At 44.9% G+C, this 22299-nt stretch overlaps 1 protein-coding gene across 1 annotated transcript in view; it reads right to left on the reverse strand.

Annotated features, from left to right (window-relative positions):
* Window positions 1-3961: 3961 nt before the first annotated feature.
* LOC144142492 (IDLSRF-like peptide) overlaps window positions 3962-22299 on the reverse strand; it is a 196013-nt gene continuing 177675 nt past the window's right edge. The window contains exons 3-4 of the mRNA XM_077674037.1: window positions 19088-19240; window positions 3962-12755 (exon numbers count right to left, since the gene is read on the reverse strand). Of these exons, the coding sequence (XP_077530163.1) occupies window positions 12562-12755; window positions 19088-19240 (347 nt within the window). The 3' untranslated portion in view covers window positions 3962-12561. The remainder of the gene's footprint in view (window positions 12756-19087; window positions 19241-22299) is intronic.

A 22299-nucleotide genomic window follows, 5' to 3' on the forward strand; every position in this document is an offset into this window, starting at 1 on the left:
AACTACAACGCGTATTCCTATATAAAAGAGTGTTGGCACTGTTGGTTCTATAGTTAATTTTTTTGCTTCAAATATTCCTCAGGATTACTTGGCGCTCCATAATCGGAACATGTACAAGCTATCAAGCCATGGCAGCACTGTTAAAGCTGTTAAATATATATATATATATATATATATATATATATATATATATATATATATATATATATATATATATATATATATATATATATAGTAAGGAAATGAGGGGCTCGTTGAGGAAATACAGAAAGATAGGGCAGCAGTCTACAACGCCAAAGGAGGCATAGGGGTGTGGTTAGGCTCTTTTCTTTTTCACTACGGTTAATGAAGAAAACATTTTTTTAATATACAGAAGAAAGAAAGAAAGAAAAACACGCGCCCAGAGTGGGGACCGAACCCACGCCTTTCGATGTTTTTCTTTCTTTCTTTCTTCTGTATATTAAAAAAATGTTTTCTTCATTAACCGTAGTGAAAAAGAAAAGAGCCTAACCACACCCCTATGCCTCCTTTGGCGTTGTAGACTGCTGCCCTATCTTTCTGTATTTCCTCAACGAGCCCCTCATTTCCTTACTATATTATTCTGCGAAAGCCTAGCGAGGGTCTCGGTTCTGGCAGCCTTGATGCCTAGGTAGCATAAGAGGGCTTCCAGCCAGTTACCCGCTCATGACAGGCTGTAGACACTCGAGTCACGCCCCGGGGGTTGAAAAGAAGGTCCCCTTCTCCCCGTGTAGTCAGAGTGGCACTGACTACCACTCTCAAGCGTCAGATACACTTATAGTAAATATAAATAGCTTAGAAAGTGAAGGAGAACACAGTCGCCCAGATAGCCGAATTGGTAAGGCATTCGACATGTAATCGAAAGGCGTGGGTTCGGTCCCCACTCTGGGCGCGTGTTTTTCTTTCTTTCTTTCTTCTGTATATTAAAAAAAATGTGTACTTCATTAACCATAGTGAAAAAGAAAAGAGCCTAACCACACCCCTATGCCTCCTTTGGCGTTGTAGACTGCTGCCCTATCTATCTGTGTGTATATATATATATATATATATATATATATATATATATATATATATATATATATATATATATATATATATATATATATATATGTATGTATGTAAACCCTTTGTCAAAATTTTCTGGGCCAACCGTAATCATATTGTCAAGTTGTCCGATTGTTAATACCTCGTTTCCGTAGACACTGCTGATGATCAAGTGTTTTTTCAGCAGTTAATTATTCGCTAGTTGAAAATGACCAGCCTTTCGTGTTCAAGCAGACGATATGTCAGTTGCTCCAGTGGCGCCACGCTCTACCTGAATGGAGTGGGTGCCACTGTCCAAACCTTGCGTCGAATCTGTGTGTCACCCGACCGTTATAAATTTTTATGCCAGTAGTATTTTATAAATGAGTGTTTAATAACCTCCTGTGAAAAAAGAAGCAAGGAACTTTTATTCAGAAGAAAACGGAAGATGGTAGAGCAGCTTGCTCTTTCGGCTACGTGTTCCGTCCAGGTTTGTGTGGGAGAGAACTGCCGCACCTTGTGGTATAGTGTACAGGGAGATTGAAAGGATTGGCATGTAGGCGAGAGCTGGGAGGGGGGATCTCGTAGAGTCCTGTCCTGTGGCAAAATACGTGTATTTGATTGAACTTTGCAGAGATTGTGTAGCCTAAGCTGAAAAAAAGTCGCGAAATTCGCGGTTGAAGCCGATGATGGACCAAGATGTCGTTGTACCGAGGTGGTACTTGGAGACCTCGCAGGGTACGGTCTTGAAAACCTGCCCATACTAAGGACGCCTGCGGCTTGAGGACGTGAGCAGAGGTACGAAATGCTTCATCCCATGGGAGGGAGGCGGGATCCGCAAGCCATGGGTAAGGATGTTAGAGACGACGGTTCTTTGGGTGGGAGTCTTGAGGACAAGGGTAGAGGTGTGACCGGTAGTGGCTACATGGTGATGGCGAGTCGGTTAGAATAGTGGCGGTGTAAGGCTCAATGTGGGAGGCCAGGGCAATGGTGGCCTCATCGGGGGCGTCGATGTCGTCTTCGTCAGGGAGAGTGAATACATTTTCTTTGATTAGAAATACATTTTAGATCGAAACATTTGGCGCCTGCTACTGTTGTTTAAAGGCAGCCTTTCCATCGTTACTGAGCGAACGAGTGGAAAACCGAAGACAAAAAAAATTCACGCATCGCCAGGAAGTAAATCATGACGAGTGGGCGAATCACTTGGGATCGTTCTTACCGTAAATCACCCGTGAGAGTGCTCACTGCTGCCAAACGATTTCCAATACAATACAATTCAATTTAGTTCAATCCAATCTAATTCATTTCAATCCAATTCAGTCCAGTCCAAATCAATATTCATATCCAATTCAATCCAATCTAATTATATGCTCCTCGCGCATGCGCATCACGGCTCCACAGGAGCGCGCTCTCAATCTCTCTCTCTCTCTCTCTCTCTCTCTCTCTCTCTCTCTCTCTAACCTTTTGTGAACTTTTTATTTGGTTCTTGTTAACTTTTTGTAAACCTTTTGTTCACAGAGGTTTCGATTTACTCGGTGCTGTGCTGTGAGCACGGACGCCGAGCGCCGAAGGACAAGCTTCGGCCTTGAGGTGCTTCGCCCCTAAACAAACGGGGTAGGACGGCGGCAAAAGTGTGAGGGGAGGGAGGTATGCGGAAGCGGAGCGAGACACTCCCTAGCGGTGACGCATGGTTAAAGTGTGAGGGGGAGGCAGTGAGACATGACAGTCACGACACGTGCGAGATGACGCCATAGCAGCGCATGTAGTCGTGCACTCGACAATGACGCGTTGACTTACAGAGACGCAGTTTGCGCTCCTTTCCCGAGAAGCACATTGCAATCACTTCCCGAGACGCAGTTCGCGCCGCCGATGCCGATGCCTACCACGTTTGTGCGGGAGGTTTAAACACAATTTTTAGCAACATGCTCGGGTGACGACGCGCTGCGGAAAATCGGCACAGAAGTGGTGCGCCACTGTGCGTTTGCTGATCACGCGATTGCTTCCTGAGACGCAGCAGCAATGCGCCCTGACCAAGAACAGACAGACAGACAAGGAACTTTATTGGTTGTCCTGAGAGACTCCGATGACCCCCTTTTCAGGGGGCTGATGAAGCCACGGGCCGCTCCCAGGTTGGGACAGAAAGTCCAAGCTTTGCCGCCGCATCGTGGGCTCTCTCGGCAGCCCATAACTGACGTGAAAACTCGGAGCTTCATAGCGCCGAGCTCCACTCTTTTTCGGTGCAGCTATTCGGGCCTCTTTTTAGGAAGGGGCATCTCAGATCATTTGTTCTAAATTAATTTTCTGTCCACATCTCGGGCAGTCGGGTCTATAGCCGTCTGGATTGATGGAGTGAATTAAAGCCAAGTTTGGATACGATCCTGTCAGAAGCATGCGGAGTGTGATAGCCTGTGGTCTTTTTAGTTTACCGTGCGGAAGAGAGCAGACTCTCCTGTCAAAGTAGTAGTGCTTAGTTACCTCATTAAAGGAGTAAACAATGTCTCGGAACTCGACAAACCTAGGTTCAACAAGACCTCGACTCGCATTCGCGTCCGCGTTGTTGGTTGGTGCGCGCGCTTGGACGCGTGCGATGTTGTTGAGGTTGGCGAGGGGTTCGAGCTGGGAGTTGAGATGTGCCGGAAACCACGTGATAGTGTGGGGATTTAGTACTCTACCGGGGAGGATTCTATATGCTTCTTGGGCGATGGAGCCAGAGGCGAATGCCCTGACCGCCGCCCTCGAATCAGCGAAACTTTGACCCATAAGACTGCGATTCGCTTTGCGCACAAATTTTTCATTACAGGGTATATATTAATCATGCGCGCTTGTTTTGAAACATTGTCATTCGCGCATGAACCAAAGTGGCGTACGGAAAAGTTTACGCAAACACTCCCGAGCACGTCTGCAGAAAAAAAAGCAGAAATGCAATTTAGTACATGTTGAGACACTTTTATTTTCGTTAATTCGGCCCACCGTCGCCGGCCTCGAACTGGAAACGCCGACATTTTGTAAACAAATAACACAAGATTGGGCAACTACGTACATTTGCATGCAACACGCGTTTTTTATAGAACATTGTTTCCAGCTGCTGACACACACTGCGGCTCAGGTAGGCGACAAGGAAGCAACCGAGATACAATAAAGCTTTGAAGAGACGGGAACTTATCAACACGGTGAATTCAATTACTTCATTGGGTGAGCCATGCTGTGCGGCCGTTTTTGACGTAGAAGGAAAACACGCCGCACCATCCTACAATTGTTTCAATGTTCACTTAACACATAAGCTACTTTATATAACAGAATCATTTTGCCGCTCGTTTGTAGCTGATACATATGCCAACACCAACATAATTTTCGCAGCCTGATCGCTAAAGATTTTCACTATTCTTTTTACACTTTAACCACACTTCACATTCCTGCAAAAATAATCTAGGAATGTCTGACGATACTATGAAATTTAAGAAGCATTTAATCCTCCTGGTTAGCACGTATCTCGGGCAGCTGTGAGTTATTTCAAGGAATACGGAAGTGCCTTATCGCATGAGCCGCAATTTCAACTGATTTCCCTCAAGGTTTTCCGGCAGCCGCCGCAAATTTGGCGTTGTTGACATCTCCTCTAGTGCCCCGGCCAAGGCGGTGCGAAAAAAGGTAAGTTTTATAATGAGGGTTAACAAGGGGTAGCTTATGACTAGGATAACCATAGGTTTAATTCTTACATCGAATTTCTTTCTTTTCAAAATAATAAAGCGATGTGAGCGTCTGAAGCATGCAGCTCTACTCACAAAATAAACACCTTTAGATTTGCACATAGAGTACCTACACTCAAGGTGCACTGGGCATGTCGTAGCGCTAATAAAAAGTCGAAGACATTCCCACTTCATGTACAGATGCGACAGAGGGTTTCAGCCGTGAACTACGATGAACTACGATGTTTCTTAACTTTGACGGTTTTCAACCAATGACAGAGGGAGTGCACAGAACGCCTTCTACGAGTTTCGCCACAACATTTGGGAAGGGAAACAACATGTACGCCTACAATGACGTCATATCCGGAAGCATGGGTACGTGAAGACAAGCAAAACCTAACCCTCGCTCACATACACACACAAACAACAGAACGATACCCCTGCAGCGGTGGCCTTCACCAGCGATGTATTTTTCGCCAGTCTGAAAGGGTGAAAGTGATTGTCTGAGAAAGTAGCTTACACAGGCGCCGAAGTCACGGTGAAGTGTTCGTTGGGGGAGATTACACGAGTAAACAGAACATCAGAAATGGTCACATGTACAATGTGACTTTAAAAATCCGAAAGGGTTTTTTTTATTTGCCGGGTATCTCTTGAAAGGGAGTGTTTTAGGCCGATACAATTGCTACCATACAGCACCTATTATGCTGGTTACATTCAGCCGTGCTAAAGGTCTTTGCCGGGATGTCATCAATCATAGTCTGAGTTGCAGCACTGCCTGCATGCTTCCGTTCTGCATACGAAGCAAGCACGAGCCCTTACTTCAGGTATTCTCCATATATACAACGGAACTAGAAAACTTTTGCAATGAGCACTTTTAATTGTCTAATCGATGACGGTTATTAAACAAAGATATCAGCACTGGCTGAAAAATATAAGCATGGTGGCGAAATTGCTGGCGCTCATTAAGGCTAGTTTGAAACAGCAGTTTATTTTAGTCTTGTCAAACATTTTTCTACATTCAGAATGACTGGGTTCCTGCCTAACTCGTTTTTCTAGAAGAACCTTTTGCCGTATATAGAGATCACGTGCTCCGGAAGGAGCACTATTCGCATTTTTTTACATCATTCAAATTTAATGATTATAAAGAGGGAGCAGTGTTGAGCTCACTAATCACTAGAATATTTCCGCCACTTTTATGTACCTCGAATATATTCACCCCGTTTGGAAAATAATTCAGTTATTTCTTATGAGAAAAGTCACGTAATTTTCTTCATGCTCGTTCACGGTGTTGTCCGGGATGAATACACGGATTTATGAAATTGTGCACGCGAACTGACAGCCCGTTTAGTATTACGAGCGTATTTCTCTCTTTATTATTTTTGTCTTGGTCATAAAGGCGACGCGGAGCATGAAAGTGTTTTGGGTTGATTGTCGCTATTACGCACGTCTGGATAAATAGAACTCATATGAAACGCGCTATCCTATGACAGCCACCACTAAATGGGTATCTTAATCACAGGGACCATTTAAAAAGCCGATAAATTATATCATCTTTATCACCGCTGAAATCCCCTCCTTCCTAAAGAAAACCGTCAGTTAGCAATAGCTCTTGCATTAGGTTCCAACACGGGTGTTTTTTATTCAAATAATGACACCTCGAAATGCCATGTTATGTTTCCTAACTGAAGCTGCAACAGGTGTAGAAACCTACCTCAGACCATTGGTACACGCGAACGAAAACGGTGTCGCCTATCACCAAACCATTCGCAACAACCGCTACCACTTCCAAGCGCTATCCTGCAGTGGCATTATGTGCACCTCTATATTCTTCACAGGGTTTTTAGGGTGCTATTGGTGGGGAACTCGTCATACTTCCACCACAGTTGCACGTGGACCCAAACATTTTTAAACAAGATGATAGTTCTGACGTAGCCAGAAACCACGGAACACTTTAGTGCCAGGATTCTTAAACCTTCTACCTGAATTTCTGTAGAACAATTCATGACTACCCATACTGATTGTACACCAGGTGTAGCTTTTAACAAACACACGAACCTCGAGATATGGCTTCAATGCCATCCACGGATTTAACATTTTGCTCTTGCCTGTCTTCAACAAAAATCGGCTGGAGTAGCAGTCGTCATTTAAAGGGACACAAACCTCCTGCATAACAAGAATTTCCGTAACTATGTTTCTGGTGTAAACCGAACACAACCTCTTCAAGAACATAGTAAATAGCCATGCCCCCGGATATAACGTCCTTTAAATATCTAGCATGATTGTTTGCTACTTTTTCGCGCTATTTGGTAGGACTATTTGCGCTATTTTTTGGTTGTTATAACTGTTTTTGATTTGGTGAATACAAGCGGCAAGTCATCTGGTTAGCCACTGAGTCTCATGAACAAAAGTAGTAAAAACAATTCCGCGTGGCACAAACAGTTCACCTCCACGGCACAGTGGATAAAACATTGCTTATTGAGTAGCACAGAAGTATGATATTAAAAATACGCATTTCTGATAGATTTGCAGCAATTTTAACAGGACCCATAAGTTGAAAGACAGTGTTTAGGAAAATATTAGGCCTTGAATACGGTCATACCGTACTGTTTATCACGCGATGACTAACGAGACCCTTAGGGTATTTTATCCAGCAGCAAAAGCTGCAACAACTGCCTATAAATATCCTCTCTCATGAAATGCTATACTTGCACCATTCACAGTATCACATCGAAGCTGATCTGAATATTTTGATGACAAATTTCTAAAGGGTTACCATAGTCACAGTACAAAAATAAAGCAGATTGAAAGCCACCTTGCCACAGTTGTCTGTGTTCTAGGTTTAGAGGATTTTGTGCGCTATTAAGCGCCAGTCAATTTTACAGGCTATAAATGGTATTATACAAGAGAGTGCATTATATTTTTAAGGAATGTTTCTGATTAGCTGCAAACATTACTTGAGAATTTTTTTGGTTCCTTTATAAATATGTATATATTTATATAATACAACAGATAGAATTTGTTGATGACCATTATAAGCTAATCTGCAGCCGCTCCTTACAAGTTACAACGTCTGCACAACACTCAAATAATCGCTTAGACATTTGTATCCACAGTTGTTAAAAGAACCTTTTCGTTTTCGGCAACGCCAAGGAGCTAACTCCTTCAATTTCATTTTGCGCCTATATCGGCGCACTCATGTATTTTTTTACCGTTTTTATCACCTTATTTCACCGGATACTTGATTTATTTGACCGTAAATATTTATTTAGGTAGGTTGTGTGTTAAAGTCATTAGAAAGACCTAGTTTATGCCCCTTGCGGCACTGTCTTGTGGGATTGTTTTTGTTTAGAGGCCCCATAGGGCTTACTAAACGCGTGGGAATAACTTTGTTGACAAAGGAAATGTTTTTCCATGTGCCCTTATGAAACATAAGAAGCAGGTTGTATTTCCTCCTGGAATATCTGCATTTAAACGTAATTATTCGTCACTTTCAGAGGAAAGACGGCAAATTAAAGAGAAAGCAGTGTGTGCGCTTGTATCTTTCCAAGCTTACAATCAAGAAAAATTTATTTGCCTACCTTCAACGAAATTATCAGTTTTGGTTTTCTTGGCATATTTTCCAAATATTTACTTTTTCTGCTCTTTCCCTGGTGCCCAGAGTTCCAAAATTCGACTGTGCAAGTGTGAGGCTGCAATCTTGCCAACCACCATGCCATCAACGCTGTGAATATATATCCGTTTTCTATTCATGTCAGAGGACAAGCTTTGCAGTGCACTGTATAACAGCTGTAAGCAGATAATTTGCTGCCGATCGAAATTTTGGTTATAAAAAATCATCTCGACAATTAAACTGGACATTGTAGCATTTGCGTCCACTTCAACAACCATGTTCTATTGTAGAAAGCTTTTAAGTCTTCCTGCAAGCAACTGTTCGCACGAAATGCATATCGTTGATTTTCTTTGACATCCTCGTCCCAATGATTCCTAAGGGAATGAAAAAATTTTTTTTCAAGTTAGAATGTGGAACGAGGAATGCGTATAGAATTATTAGCGACGTTACATTGTAGTTTGACTGCTCAAAATGCGCTATCACAATATCTTATTAGAAAGAGTAGGCGCAAATTTGTATGCTTTTGGAAAGGTTTGTCGTTAGTCGGCTGTCAATGCTGGACGATATTTTGTATGGAATAACTGATGCCGTAAGTTTTGAAAGTATAACTGTTATACGTTTGGGGCTTCTTCCTCTTAGAAGGAATGCACCATATATGAGAATAGTGTTGTCATCTACTGTGAGTTAACAAACACCTTAAAATTTGTACAAACATTCCGAGTCATGTTTTACGCAGGTTATCTCGACGCCACCAGTTTGCAATTATTTTTTCACTGTTAGGCTGCGAGAACGTTTTAATGTTCGTGCCTTCTACACATGTCGCAATCATTTTAGGCAGAGCGCAAGGGTAGGATTACGATTCTATAGTCAAGCAAAAAAGACGGTTGAGAAGATTCCCTACTCAAGAATGTGTCACGAGCTGGAATTCCTTTCGCACAGGTCAGAGCATCAGCGAATATAGGCGAAAATATTTACAACTTTCCTTCACACTGTTTCTACAGCAATAACAAAGCCAAGCGCACAATGCCGTTGCTAATAACACACGCATAAATATTCCGCACATCGAATTACTTTCCAAGAGTGTGCTCAACAGAACTTTTGTCGGGTCAATTATTCCCCGAACTCTTTTTAAACAGTTTTATCCCCTGGCTCAGTTTGCAAAAACAGAAATCAACGCACACAGCAAAGACGTGAGGGAGAAGTTCAGCAACAACCATACAATGCAGGAGAACTTCAGTACACAAGACCAACGGGTACTGTATCTTGGATGCTCGTGCACAGGAAAACGATACCTGAGGAGCACGTGGCTTCGCTATCCACACTGCTCTTCCGTCAGGTACGCGAAAATACCTCCAAAAGGCCCGCAAAAAAAGGTTTTGGGGGTTTACGCCCCGAAGCAACACGTGGGCTATGAGGAGCGCCGTAGCGGAGGGCTTCGGACTCATTTCGACTACCTGGAGATCTTTAACGCGCTCCGATATCTTAACATACGGGCGTTTTCGCCTTTCATTTCTATCTGAAAAAGCATAATGGCTAGTATCGAACACATCCTTGTGCTCAGCAGCAGAACCCCTTAATCCTTCAGCCACCGCGGCGGGTTTATGCCAATCGGGAATGCGGGATTGAAGCTTGTTCGGCACTCAGCCGAGGGCCTCCTTTGCGTCGGCCACTATGAAATAGGAAGCGCCAAGTGAATGGGAAGCTCACTAAAAACAAACAGTGGTCATAGACACACAGAATATGCTAGGTTCGTTCCCACGAAGTCGCTCGCGATTGAAAGAAGGATGAATCGTGTGTTTTGCAAGACGGCTTCGTTTAGAAGATATGCCTTCTCCTGCATGCTAGAGCAAAACCTCGGTGGTACATTTTCTGAAAATCCTGGACGGCCAAACCTCACCTGTTCCACATGGTTTCTGTCACTGGAGCAGTGATCTACGGTAGTTGATTTAGCTTGTTGACAGGATTGAAGCTTAAGCAGACGCATGCCTACTAGGCATGATGGCGCTGGTTAAGTGCCGGCCTGGAGAAGGAATTTCGAAAATGCCCGGCAAAAACAAAAGAGAACAAAACGAAAATAATGAAATGTGACGTGGTGCACGCCTTCGACCTTATGCGTAACTAATAAATACTAAAAGGGTCTCAAGAGTATGAAAAAGTGTTAACTTAGGTCTTAAGAGCCAGATGACAGATCGCTGAATAGTTGTGCAGTAGTTGTATGTTTGAACAGTGCGTTGCTGAAAAAAAGCATTATACCGCTAAGCCATTAGGTTTGAACGGCTCTGTGACTGCAAAATACTGAACCTTTGGCTGTGAACAAATGCGCTCTTGTCACTCATTTTTTTGCATATGCTTCTCCGACATTAATCACACGAACACATGTCTCGCCCTCACTGCAGCTTTTTACGACGACCTGTGCATGAATTTCTCGCAAAGGAATGGAAGCATCAACAAAATTATGATAATGGTTTCCCATTTTCAGTTTGGCGTGCCTCATTAATTGCGCGCTATACGACTCGTACGAATCATGTGCATTCGGAAAACAAGTTAATGGGAAGAAAATGACGCCTCCTCTGTTTGAATGTGATATTACAGCAGTTTCTTCCTGACTTGCATTAGGAATCATGAACTGGGAGGAATCACTGTGGCCTGTGCACGTTAGAAAGACGTGTTCCGGACCTTCGTGCTCTGTCCTTATCTTTGCTTGTGATATTCGGAAAGCTGAACCTAACGTGTGCACATACTTTTGGAAATTACCTGACACGGCTGCGACGGTCGAGTGTCAGGAGGAGCACGAAGTGTTTGGTATGGTTAGGCTATTGCAAACACCGCACTAAAATAAGTATCGTCCAGGGTAAACATGTCGGATCGCCAAAGACAAAATGCTATGCAAACCATTATTGTTCCCCTTTACCCACGTGATTTCCCATTATGCACACTGGCTGTTCTTTTTTATTTCTATGAATGGAATCCTCAACAAGACGTAGCACACGTGGCGAACTGTATTTTGGAACAATTAACTGGAGCCGTGACTTTTATGTCAACCTTAGTTGCCTTCACGTTTGCGTCTTGTGACGTTAGTATTTTCTTTGTGGTGACAACTTCGGACGTTTCACGATGCAGTGAAGCACTAAGATTTCTATTCCGAGGGCAAAGAATGGCTGATACACACTTGCGTTTAGTTCGGTGTGAATAAATAGCGTTGTGGCGTTTATTGTGCCTGATAAACGAGAACAACCTCTAATGCGCTAGCTGGACCGAAAACATATCTTCTCATATGAATCTGTTGCTTTCGAAACCAAACATGCACTCGTAATTAGAACGTAGGTGGTGGGAGTATGGTTTTTGCATGAAGCGTTAGTATGCTCCCATCAATTTATCCAGCAACGTTTGTGGAAAGTTCACAATGAACGCACTCGTTCTCACTTTCGCTGGATATTTTTTGTGCTGAAACAAATGCATGTAAATGTGCCTGCCAAGCTTATAGAGGCCGTGAAGACAAAGTACAAGTTCGATTCAACTGAGAGGCTACTTTTTTCCGATAACAATGATGTCTATTTTAGCAAAACCTCGAAACTAATGTGGAGATATTAAGGACAACATATCAAGTAGTGGCGACTTTTCAGACACTTTCAGGCGATTTCTTTAGGACGCCTCAGATGCTTGTTTGTGGGAGTAATGACCACCAACCTAAGCAATCCCTAAAAAACATAGCGGGGCCATTGTAGTGTGGCTTCTGGTTTCGCCTGATCACAAAAGCGGAATGCTAGTGTGCAGTTACCACACTCATAACTATGTTATTACCGCTGGCCCACACTACGTCACTCCTGCCCATGTTACGTCACTTCAGCGCGAAAATTGAAAGTCTGTCAACGTCTCTTGCGTTCTAAGGTTAACAAAACGTCTTTCGTAGGTTGAAATATGTATAAATGAGCTACCAAAGTGTAATTCCTACAAAAAATAAACACAGTTGTATTTTACCTTCATGGCAACTGCACGCCATCTTCAAGCGAAAAAACCTCAAAGCCATTTATCGCCATCCAAGCAGAGGAATACGGCACATCATGCACATCCTTTGAGGTGAGAACCGGTGGTAGCAAAGTGCGCGTTCCGGGTAGGGAGCATCAACGCATAATGTGGATCTGTTAACATATCCACGCGGGCAACCAAACATGATGAGCGGGAGGTAGCCTCGATGAGCCGGGGGGGTCTGGCGGTGGGGGGCGGCGACTAATCCATGAATCCGGTGGCCACCAGCTTGTCGAGGAAGAATTTGACGTCGGCCAGCTCCGAGTCCCGGATTCCGAGGGAACGGAGCAGGCTGATGTCCCCGCTCTCAACGGCCATGAATACACTGCGCAAGTGCTCCAGGTCGGACCGCATCAGGTGCAGAGCCTTGCCGAAGTCTTCCAGGGTCTCACCCTCTGCGCAGAGAAAGAGAAAGACCGGAAAAGGACACTATAGTGAATTCGTTTCCTATATCGCGCCATTAACAGCGCACAGATTATCTATTGTTTATGCAAAGATTTCCAAACACTTCCATCTCCAAAGATTTCCAAACACTTCTAGTGTGTTTTGCGTGTCTATTCTTTGCCCCTACTTAATAAAAAGGGCCCATCTCCTCGCGAGGGGGAAATGCGTCGCATAGGGGTTGGGTGTATTGCGTTAACGTTTAGTGTTTGGGGAGTTGGTGGTAGTGAATGCGTTGTATCAGCAGCTTCTTGGCGTAGTTTGAATGAGTAAAGGATATAAGGCGCGTTCGTAGCCTTCCATTCTGTGTCGGCTTTGTAGCGCAGTGGGTAGAGCACCATGTACCTTGCGTTCCGCCCGCAGGGGAGTGGGATCGAAACCAGGCGCCGGTAAGTATTATTTTTTATATATAGTGTAGTGGGAGGGGTGCGGACCTGTTGTTGAGAGCGAGGAGGGTAGCGTGATGCGGGAGAGGAGGAGTGGGGGAGAGGGTGCGCCTGGAACGGCTGTTGCGGACGCCGAGGCACGCCAACGCCGGGTGACATCGTGAGTTAATGAAATGCTCTGCATTTAAAACGCGTATGTTCAATTCCAGTTATTGTTGGTTTTAACACGCTGGAGCTACGCCTGAGCTTTGAGGTGTGCTGTAGTGGAGGCCTCCGGATAAATTTTTTCCTCTTGTGGATATTTAACGTGCGCTGAAATGTCGGCCCACGGTAGTTTTAGCTCTTCTCCTCCATCAGAAAAGCAGCTACAACGGCCGGGAACGAACCCACGTCCTTGGGCTCAGCAGCACAGCGCCTTCCATGTAAGTCACATTAGGTGATACCAAGGAAAACTGGAAACCATCGCAGAGCTCTCACGTGGCGTAATATGTTGGGTGCCGAACACTTTTATGTTTCAACGAAGCATTGGATAGATACCAGGTGTTTTATGGCTGCCTTCGCTTGTGTTTCGGTGCTGCCAAGATGAGGTGAAATTGCGGTCGCACCAACGCGTTCACAGGAGCGGGAATAACCAACCCTCTTATAGCCTTGGGCGCTGAATTATTCGGTCAGTGGTCAACGTTGGCATACAGGGGGCAATAACCGGAAAGATTCTCTGCGCCAGGTGAGGAAATCAAATTTCTGTGCCGCATCACTCCCAATGGAACAGTGTTCACTTACCCAGGCAAAATGAATGCTTGAGCGTGGAAGCCATCACGGTGGAACTACATCTTCAAGCAAGCTAGTGCGTTATGGGTCCGTAGCGCCCTCTCACGAGCGTCCCCACAACAAGGTAAATCAATTTGTGGGCGTCAGTCTTGCGGAACGCAAATGCGTTCCTGTTGCTTTAGAAGTTAGGACAGACCACGCGCCTTCGCTTTCGACTTAACCGATACTCGACCAGGAAATCTTCCCAATGGCTTTCCCGCAGTGCCACCCTCTTTGATCATTGTGAAGTCTCCCGTATCAAATATTTTAGGTGCCTGTATTTTTCTTCCTTGCAATAGAAAATTTTGAAACAGTTGCTCCCGTTTCTAGCCTCACCAAGGGAGCCATTCTTTCACCGTGGTCCCCCTGCAATACAGCTAGCGCGGTCGGCAAGAAAAGTGGACTGCGTCCGTAAAATTTTGATAGGCGGTACGCCACGTGTAGTATTCGCCCTTCAAAACGGTTTTCAAGACTTACTAGATTATTCAGGGCATCACAAATTCCCAGCCTTATCGCTTGGAGGATTTCATAGAATGATACATTTTATGATAAAAATGAGGTGCATATGTTAAGAATTCTCGGCATTTTGGCGTCAGTGCAGAGACATGAATGATTCAGAATGCGCCGGCCCGTATAGAAATTCAATATCCGAGGAGGAGATAGAAAATTGAACCTGCGTATAAACTGTAGCTTTACCTGTGTAGTGACCCCTCGATAGAAACTTTATTCTTGCGTCATTCTTGCTGGGGTATTTTGAATTTTACATCCGAGTAAAATAACGAATGCCGAGACGGAACAAAGTGTAATTAACTAAATCAACACAAAGAGACGCGGTAAGGATTGTGCCAGAATTTGCTTGAAACAGCCTACGCAGGATTTTATTAAGTACAACTTGTTTCGGAACGATCGAACCATTTAGTGAACTTGGATTGGTGACGTAGAGGGAGGTTTCAATGTATTCCTCCACAGTTTCCTTTCAGCAGCGGTTTTGTATAAAAACTGACAGAGAGTTCGCTACGCAGACCCCAGAATATCGTGGGAAAGCACCAAAAGTTCGTACTGTTAAAGTGTTATTCAAAATAGCTATAAAATGTGGAAGAAAGGGGGTGTCCTGCGGCCATGATTACGTGCTATTGAGTGGCTGTGGTTTAGGCGGGATGACGTACTCAGTCATGGTTTTAACAAAGGATGCCTCTCACGTGGATGGCAAAATTAATTATTTAAATAATTATTTATTAATAAATAAGTAAATAAATAAATATTTTTATTTATTTATTTTTTATTCGACTTCTTCATTGCCTGAAATGATTGAGGCGATTTGATTGAGTTAAATTGTTAAGTGCCATGTGTGGGCACCGCCTTACGATTGCAGGTTTTTAATGTGTGTGGCCTCGTACTAATACTACTAACCTCAGCCGGCACATGCCCTCTCGCATCTACAAGGAGGGAACCTTTAAGGGAACGTACTTTGCTACTCGTGTAATTGTTACATCTGTAACTAACATGCTCAAACGAGACATGTTGGCATAAGTACACGTCTGTAACCCATCTTTAGAGGTAAGAGGCCCCAACAATTCACTAGTCCCACTTTTAGTTAGTTAAAGCTATGAGGCCATAGTGCCGTTGGAAATGCGTGCTTGCCTTGCGTTCCGGAGGCCATGGGTTCAGTTTCCATTCAGACCCCAATTTATCCAATATTCTTTTCCGTCAAATTACTCCAATTTCACTCTCTTTGCTGCTTCAGCCATTTTGTCTGGTTTCTCTCGTTTCTGAAGCTGCTTTTTTGACAGGACGAGTTAGCTAATGCCTTCGCAAAAAAGAAATTTGGCGTTACACTCAGAAAGTGCGCTTCGTGCAGCGCAGGACTTTGCTGTAGTGCAACAGATATCCTGAGTAAAACTAAGAAAGGGAGGTGGAGTTGGGTTGAACCTGTGGCGTGATCGAAAGAAAAACAGCAACTGGACGGTGTTTGAAGGTTGGGGCCGCAATGAAAAAAAAAATCGTTGAGTGGTGAGATAGATAATTAAGGGATAGATAATTAAGAATAGCTGGGCGTGGAATCAGCTAGGATGGAAGTGATCGGGAAAACCCGCCCTGCTTCAGTGACTTGACGGCGGTGATCAGAACGGTTCTGATGACAAAATTCGGTGCCGACATTACAAGACTGCTATGCTATCGTAACGACGGTGGTATCAAAAGTGTTAACAAATGTGTTTACGAGGGTTTAGGTATGTCATCGTTTCAACTTTATCTTCCGGTTTCCTCCTTAACGCAGCGTATGCATAATGAATATTTGTGGGTTTGCTGACCTGATCTTTCTCCCGACACATGCGAGAAATACAGGGAACGCTCAAGGGTGCCTGGACAAGCCGTTCCACCATGTGGCGGCATTAACCATTAGCCTTTCTTTACTAAAAATGTATTCTCACTCGCACGAAATAAAGTGACCATCCCAGATATAAACTACAGCAGCTTTTTTAACAACGCAGTCAAGCGCACAATAAAGCGAATGAGTCAGTAAGCTCACAACGACAAAAAAAGGTGCGATTTTAAATGATCGAAGCAGAGTATTTTCCTTGCACCTACGGCGTTTCCCTAGTATCCCACGACATCAAAAAATACAAAGGAGTTTGTCTTGTACCCAGTGCACAGGATAAGAACCAAAAAAAGCGGGAAGATACTTCGGCCTTTGCATATATTCCAGCAAAATATCTCTACGTGACAGCGAACTCCCGCTGATCCCAATATTTATACATCAAAATTAATAATAACGAGATTTCTCCGCCTCTTTTCTTAGGCATACCCGGTGGGAACTCGTTTCTTATATGCCATCTTTTATTCATAAACCCACCCTCCGTACATTCTTACATATCAATCTTAATTAATTTTCCGCACGCAGCTCATTATTTACCGTAAAAAACTTAATTAACTTCGCATATTCAATGCTGAGAACCGTCTGCGCTGCGGGAAGGCTTTTGGCAGATGTCAGAGTTTCACTTTGCTTGTCCCACAAGAACATTCAAAAGTCAGAAAGTTCTGAGGTGTTTGTCGACTTTAACAACTTTCGGCCTCCCCTTTTGTGAGCGGTTGTTTTAATAATGATTTCAGTGCAGGACAAGGAAACCAATCAGTTCATTGGATGGGTGCACCCCTTGCGAAGTGCACGATGACGGAGTCGACCTTGCGTGAGTTTTTTAAGCTACAAAGTTTTACTTTCCCAAACCTTCGGCTCTCGGCATCTGTCCTTCGGAAAGAAATCGCGAGGGTAACACCCTGGTGAAGGTTGTCTCTCTTTTTGTCAGCAGTCAGCTGCGTACAGTTTCCGTTAGCAAAGGCACTTTTTATTTTAACAGCGAAGCGGTTTAGCAATTTGTTGATTCCGGTGTTTCACAAAACTCTGTGTATACTGTATAAGGAAAGGAAATCACCGGCACTGGCAAAAGCACCGGCAGGATTCAAAGCCGTGTCAATTCGGTCAACGAAGTTGAAATCAGTTGCAACATGGATCGTCAGTCAGTCATGAAATCAGTCGTCTTACCCAATCGGCTACGACCGTGAGTTGGTACCCGAGAGCCATATGGCTTATTCAATCGGCTGTGACTGTGACGAGAGGAATCGCACCACCTGCTCGACACAGAACAGAGGATAGGGTACACGTTGCACCTTCGGGCGCCCAGTTTAATCGTGCGCGTTCCGTTCATTCGTTCTGCGCTTTAACAAAACTTGTTGCTGAGCTAGCTCGGACATAGTACATACGGCGCGTTGTCTTCTTTCGATTCGCTTCTTTTTCGCTGTTATGGCAATCAAGATGGAGTAAAAGTCGTTGCGGCAGGAAGAAGAAGCCAATCGGCTGCAATACCGGACTTAAACCGTCGTGATGGTCGTAAAGGTTGCGTACAGCTGCGCTACGTTCAAGTCTTGCGCGTTAGTGCGAGCTTTCTTCATTTTGTTGCGGGAACCTCTATGAGACGCCAAAATTCCAAGTATTTAGGGCGGATATTACACAGTTAAGAGAATAGTTGCGTGGGGTCAGCGGCCAAACCGAAAAAGGGATGCTTGCAGTGTACCTAAAGCGAATCTGCAAAAGGTCGTCGGTAATTGTTATTAAGAAGGCGAACAAGACTATCGAGATTCAATAACTTTGATCCACCTACCTTACAAGTTGCCTCGCTAAAGTTATATCCCCAAATATTCACAATCGTCTGACTAAATATCTTTACGAGGTCAACTGTTCTTTTCAACGGAGTTTAAGACAAGGAACGCATATCTCAACGCAGGACACCCTTTTGTAGTGGTACAAAGGCATCATAGGCACCCCACTATGGCAAACTTCCCTGGCGTACCAGCCGTAGAAGTGTACAAGCCTTATGACAAGAGAGATAAATTTCATTGAAAGGAAGAAAACACAGAAAGGTCAGCCTGATAATATCAGGTCTAGTCAGCTATTTTGTGGGTAGGAAGGCTCAGGGCAATAAAGCGTGGGTAAAGGACGATAAAGATGAAGATGGAGCAGAAATGGCAGAATGGCTATGTTGTTACATAATTAGTGTAGCAACAGTTCATAAAGACGGGCTTCTAGTACAGTATTTAACAGGAAGGTTTACTCATAGAGCTGGCAGCGCAGCGTATTCGAATTATTAACTTCTAAAAAGACGGTCCCGTCACAACCAAGCTTGTGCCGCGCTCACCACCCCGGGCCGAGCCGACCCCACCCGGGTCGAAGCCACAGCAAGGATCGGTGTTGTTAGCAACCTTGCCTTGCGTGTCCTTTCATTCTCAGTGGCTTTAATACTGCCTGACAACCTTCCTGTTGAATACCGGTGTTTAAAATTGGTCACCATGCCCCATATTATTCTTTTACAACCTTACCGAAGACTTTTAAAAGTTTTTAAAAGAAAAAAGGCCAAATAAAGGTATTTTATACTCTACTTTTCTTTTAAAATTTGCGTGTACGATATATTCTTTATTAACCCTGCCACTCTTTATGTAATCCCCCAAAAGCAAAACTAAGAAAAATCGGGTGAGAAAAGAAAGCCCTAAGGGCAACATGATCCTGCAACAGTGAAGCTAGGTGTAAAATAGGAGGGTCTCACCTGAAAGTGCCACGGCTACTTTCTGCACGCCGCCTAGAGGCGCCAGGGCGTCCCGGGCCTTGGCCCCGAACAGTTTCTCCAGGTAGTTTGGCCCATGGTTAGCCAGCAACGTCTGCAGGAAGTTGGCTGTCTCCTCCACTGGCGGCCGCTTTGCTGCACATTCAAAAGAAGGAGCTTTTTTACAGTAAAGGTTAACATCAGACTGACACATACTCCGTGTAACTGCATGTTCTTGGGTTTTAACTGGGGCGGGGTCTGCCACCATTTAATGCATAGAATACTAAGACAGGTACTCTGATTCGCCTCGCAACCAACGCAGTACAGTCTGAGTGAGGCAAAAGGTAAACGCCGACTGCTAGAGCAAAAATGTTTAATATAGTTCCACAATTTTCATGCGTGTGCCGTGAGACATTGAACACGACACTTCTACAAAAATAAGAACCACAAATGTGAATCGCATCTCAGAGAGAGTTGGTGCTGAAGGAATAAACGTGACTTTGACGAGGATCAGGCGCTAATGGTTGGGATCCCGGTAACCGGGCGGAATCCTGTAGTCCAGAAAACCCTGGTCCACGCTGCGTGCCCAGGCTTTCTCCACATAAATATTTAAAGCGATCGATGCAGTTCTGTTGAAGGATCACGTATACCAGTCACGAATATAATTTTTATGTCTCAAGCCTTTTTTGGCAAATCGGGCTGCCACTCTCCCCATTGGCCCTCACGGGAGAGAGCCCTTTCACACCCCGGCAAACGGCAGTCCCAGGGCTCGGTTGTCTCACCAGTACTTTTCAATATAGCGCTCATGGGACTCCCTACACTACTTGAACAAATACCTCACGTGTCGCATGCCTTATGTGCAGACGACGTCAACATATGTTCTAACACGGGCTCTCCCGGACAACATCAAGACAGTATTCAACAGGCAATGGACACTACGCTCCAATATCTTAACACCTTTGGTGTCTGCTGCGCCTCATCAAAACCCACTTTAATCGTCCTACGAGAACGAACCCGGGGCCGCCCACCAAACCCTACGCCAGACCCCTCACTCACACTCGACGGGCAAGCAATTCCCACCGTCAAAACCCTCCGCATAATGGGAGTCCACTACCACCACGATGGCTCCGGGGTGGCGTACCTCCCCAAACTTCAACAGTCTCCTAACTTGCCTAATTACACGAATATGCTCCTGCCGACAAGGACTAGAAGAAATTGATAGCTGCCGCATCCTACAAACAATGCTGATCAGCCACATCACCTACGGGCACCCTATCTTACCTAAGAAACACACTAAAATGCCAAGATCGACGTCCCAATACGCAAATCTTACGAGACAGTCCTCGGCCCGCACACCTTCCCTTCTACCAACCGCTTACTAAGACTGGGTCTACACAACACCCTCTCGGAGATAATTGAAGCCCATCTCCAAAACCAACTACAACGCCTACAATTCAGCCTTGCCAGTCGCCATCTGCTCAAAACGCTCGCCTAAAGCTCAGCCTTGCAAGTCGTCATCTGCTCAAAACGCTAGGCCGGCAAATGGTACAAACTTCGGACTCGACACAGCGTATACCTCCATCAATGCGAGTAAGCATCTACGTCTTCCCCATTCCGCGTATATGCACCCTACATACAACTCCGGCCGTCGTCAGCATCGTACACGCCTCCTCATCAGAAAGTATGGCACCGACCCGACCACCCTTTATACGGATGCCTTTCTCCACCCTCTACGACCCGCTCACGTCGCTACTGTTGCCCGCTTCGACAATGCCTTCCACACTTCAGCAACTGCCTCCACACCTCACTACCACGGCCGAAGCAGCTATTGTCACAATGACCCAAGCCACAAGTCCCAGCATAACAATTCTGTCTGACACCCAAGCTGCCTGCCATCGTTTTCCCTTGGACGAGTCTCGGCTCTTACGCTGGCTATCCTCTCACAATGCACCAACCTCATGCCCGCATAGCGTTAACACCCAGCCCAACTGCCCTCCCTGGGAGCGAGGGGGCACTCGCCACCACCCTAACTCTCCTTCACAGGGCATTCCCAGGAGAGGCCAACAGCGCAACTGGTATCGCAAACTTCTTTACGCCCCTCTCCCAAACCTACACTGACATTCCCTATCACTAAAGAGCAAACCAATGCTTATTCCCCTCCTCACCCTTACCTTCCTACCGCAGACACCCGCATTTGGCGCCGACTTCAAGCCAACTCGTATTACAATGACCCCCCCTCTCCACCACATCTCTCCTACTATAACTACCCCCTTAACTGCACCCAATGCGATGAGACTAACACCACCATTCATCTCGTCTGGACGTTCTCCAACAATCCTCCACCACTCAGATCCCTTACCCTTGAACAGTAGAAGTGCGCGTTGCAGAGCTGCCAGCTCGAAAACCAGGAGGCTCTGATCTCTCGGGAGAGGATGGCAGCCGCGGCACGCGGCCTACAGAAATAGGATGGCCACCTACAGCTCCTAACTCTTTTTCTCCCCTACCTCGTCCCTGTTATTTAAATTAACTTTTTCTCTCTCTCTCTCTCTCTCCCTCTCTCCCTCAAGATTCCCAGCGAAATGTCTGACATTTAAGCGTAAGACACGATATCACTATTCACTTTAAAAAGGGTTTATTTTTAACGAGTATTTCATTTAGTGATGCTTTCGCGTTCACACGTGAAGACTTTTCGAGAATAGTTCAAAAAGCGAATTCTATTTTCGTCGCTTTTGTATACAGTTCCGTGTCACTAACTTACGTCAGTCCACATTATTCCTATCATGAACTATGTGCTACTTAAACTGCACCTCCAAAATACGACGATTGATTCGTAAAAAATGCTTTAATGTCACTTGTATGTATTTGAAGGCAGACATTGCGAAAGAAAAATAAAACAACCAAACAAACGCCTTCCAACAAACGCTGAGCTTTGGAGGGAAACAACTGTCTTTTCCTGCTCGATTCCTTCAAACAGAGGCATATTGTTGCGACGTTCCTCCCTGTTCCTAGTGATCTTTATTCGACGTCACCATATGTCTCTTGCGTACTCGTAGTCTGATACCGGGAAATTCAAAAGCCTTGGCGGAGCATGATTGCATAGGCAGCACGCTTTGGTACACAATCCACATAATAATTGTGGGGGATTGTTGCCGGTCCCGCGTGAAGGTGCAGTGTGCGGTGTGCGTTGGCCCCAGTGCTCCGTATCCTCAGCGAGT

Source organism: Haemaphysalis longicornis, unplaced genomic scaffold, assembly GCF_048455015.1.
Source record: "Haemaphysalis longicornis isolate Haplotype H1 unplaced genomic scaffold, Haemaphysalis longicornis Haplotype H1 scaffold_6, whole genome shotgun sequence".
Taxonomy (NCBI): domain Eukaryota; kingdom Metazoa; phylum Arthropoda; class Arachnida; order Ixodida; family Ixodidae; genus Haemaphysalis; species Haemaphysalis longicornis.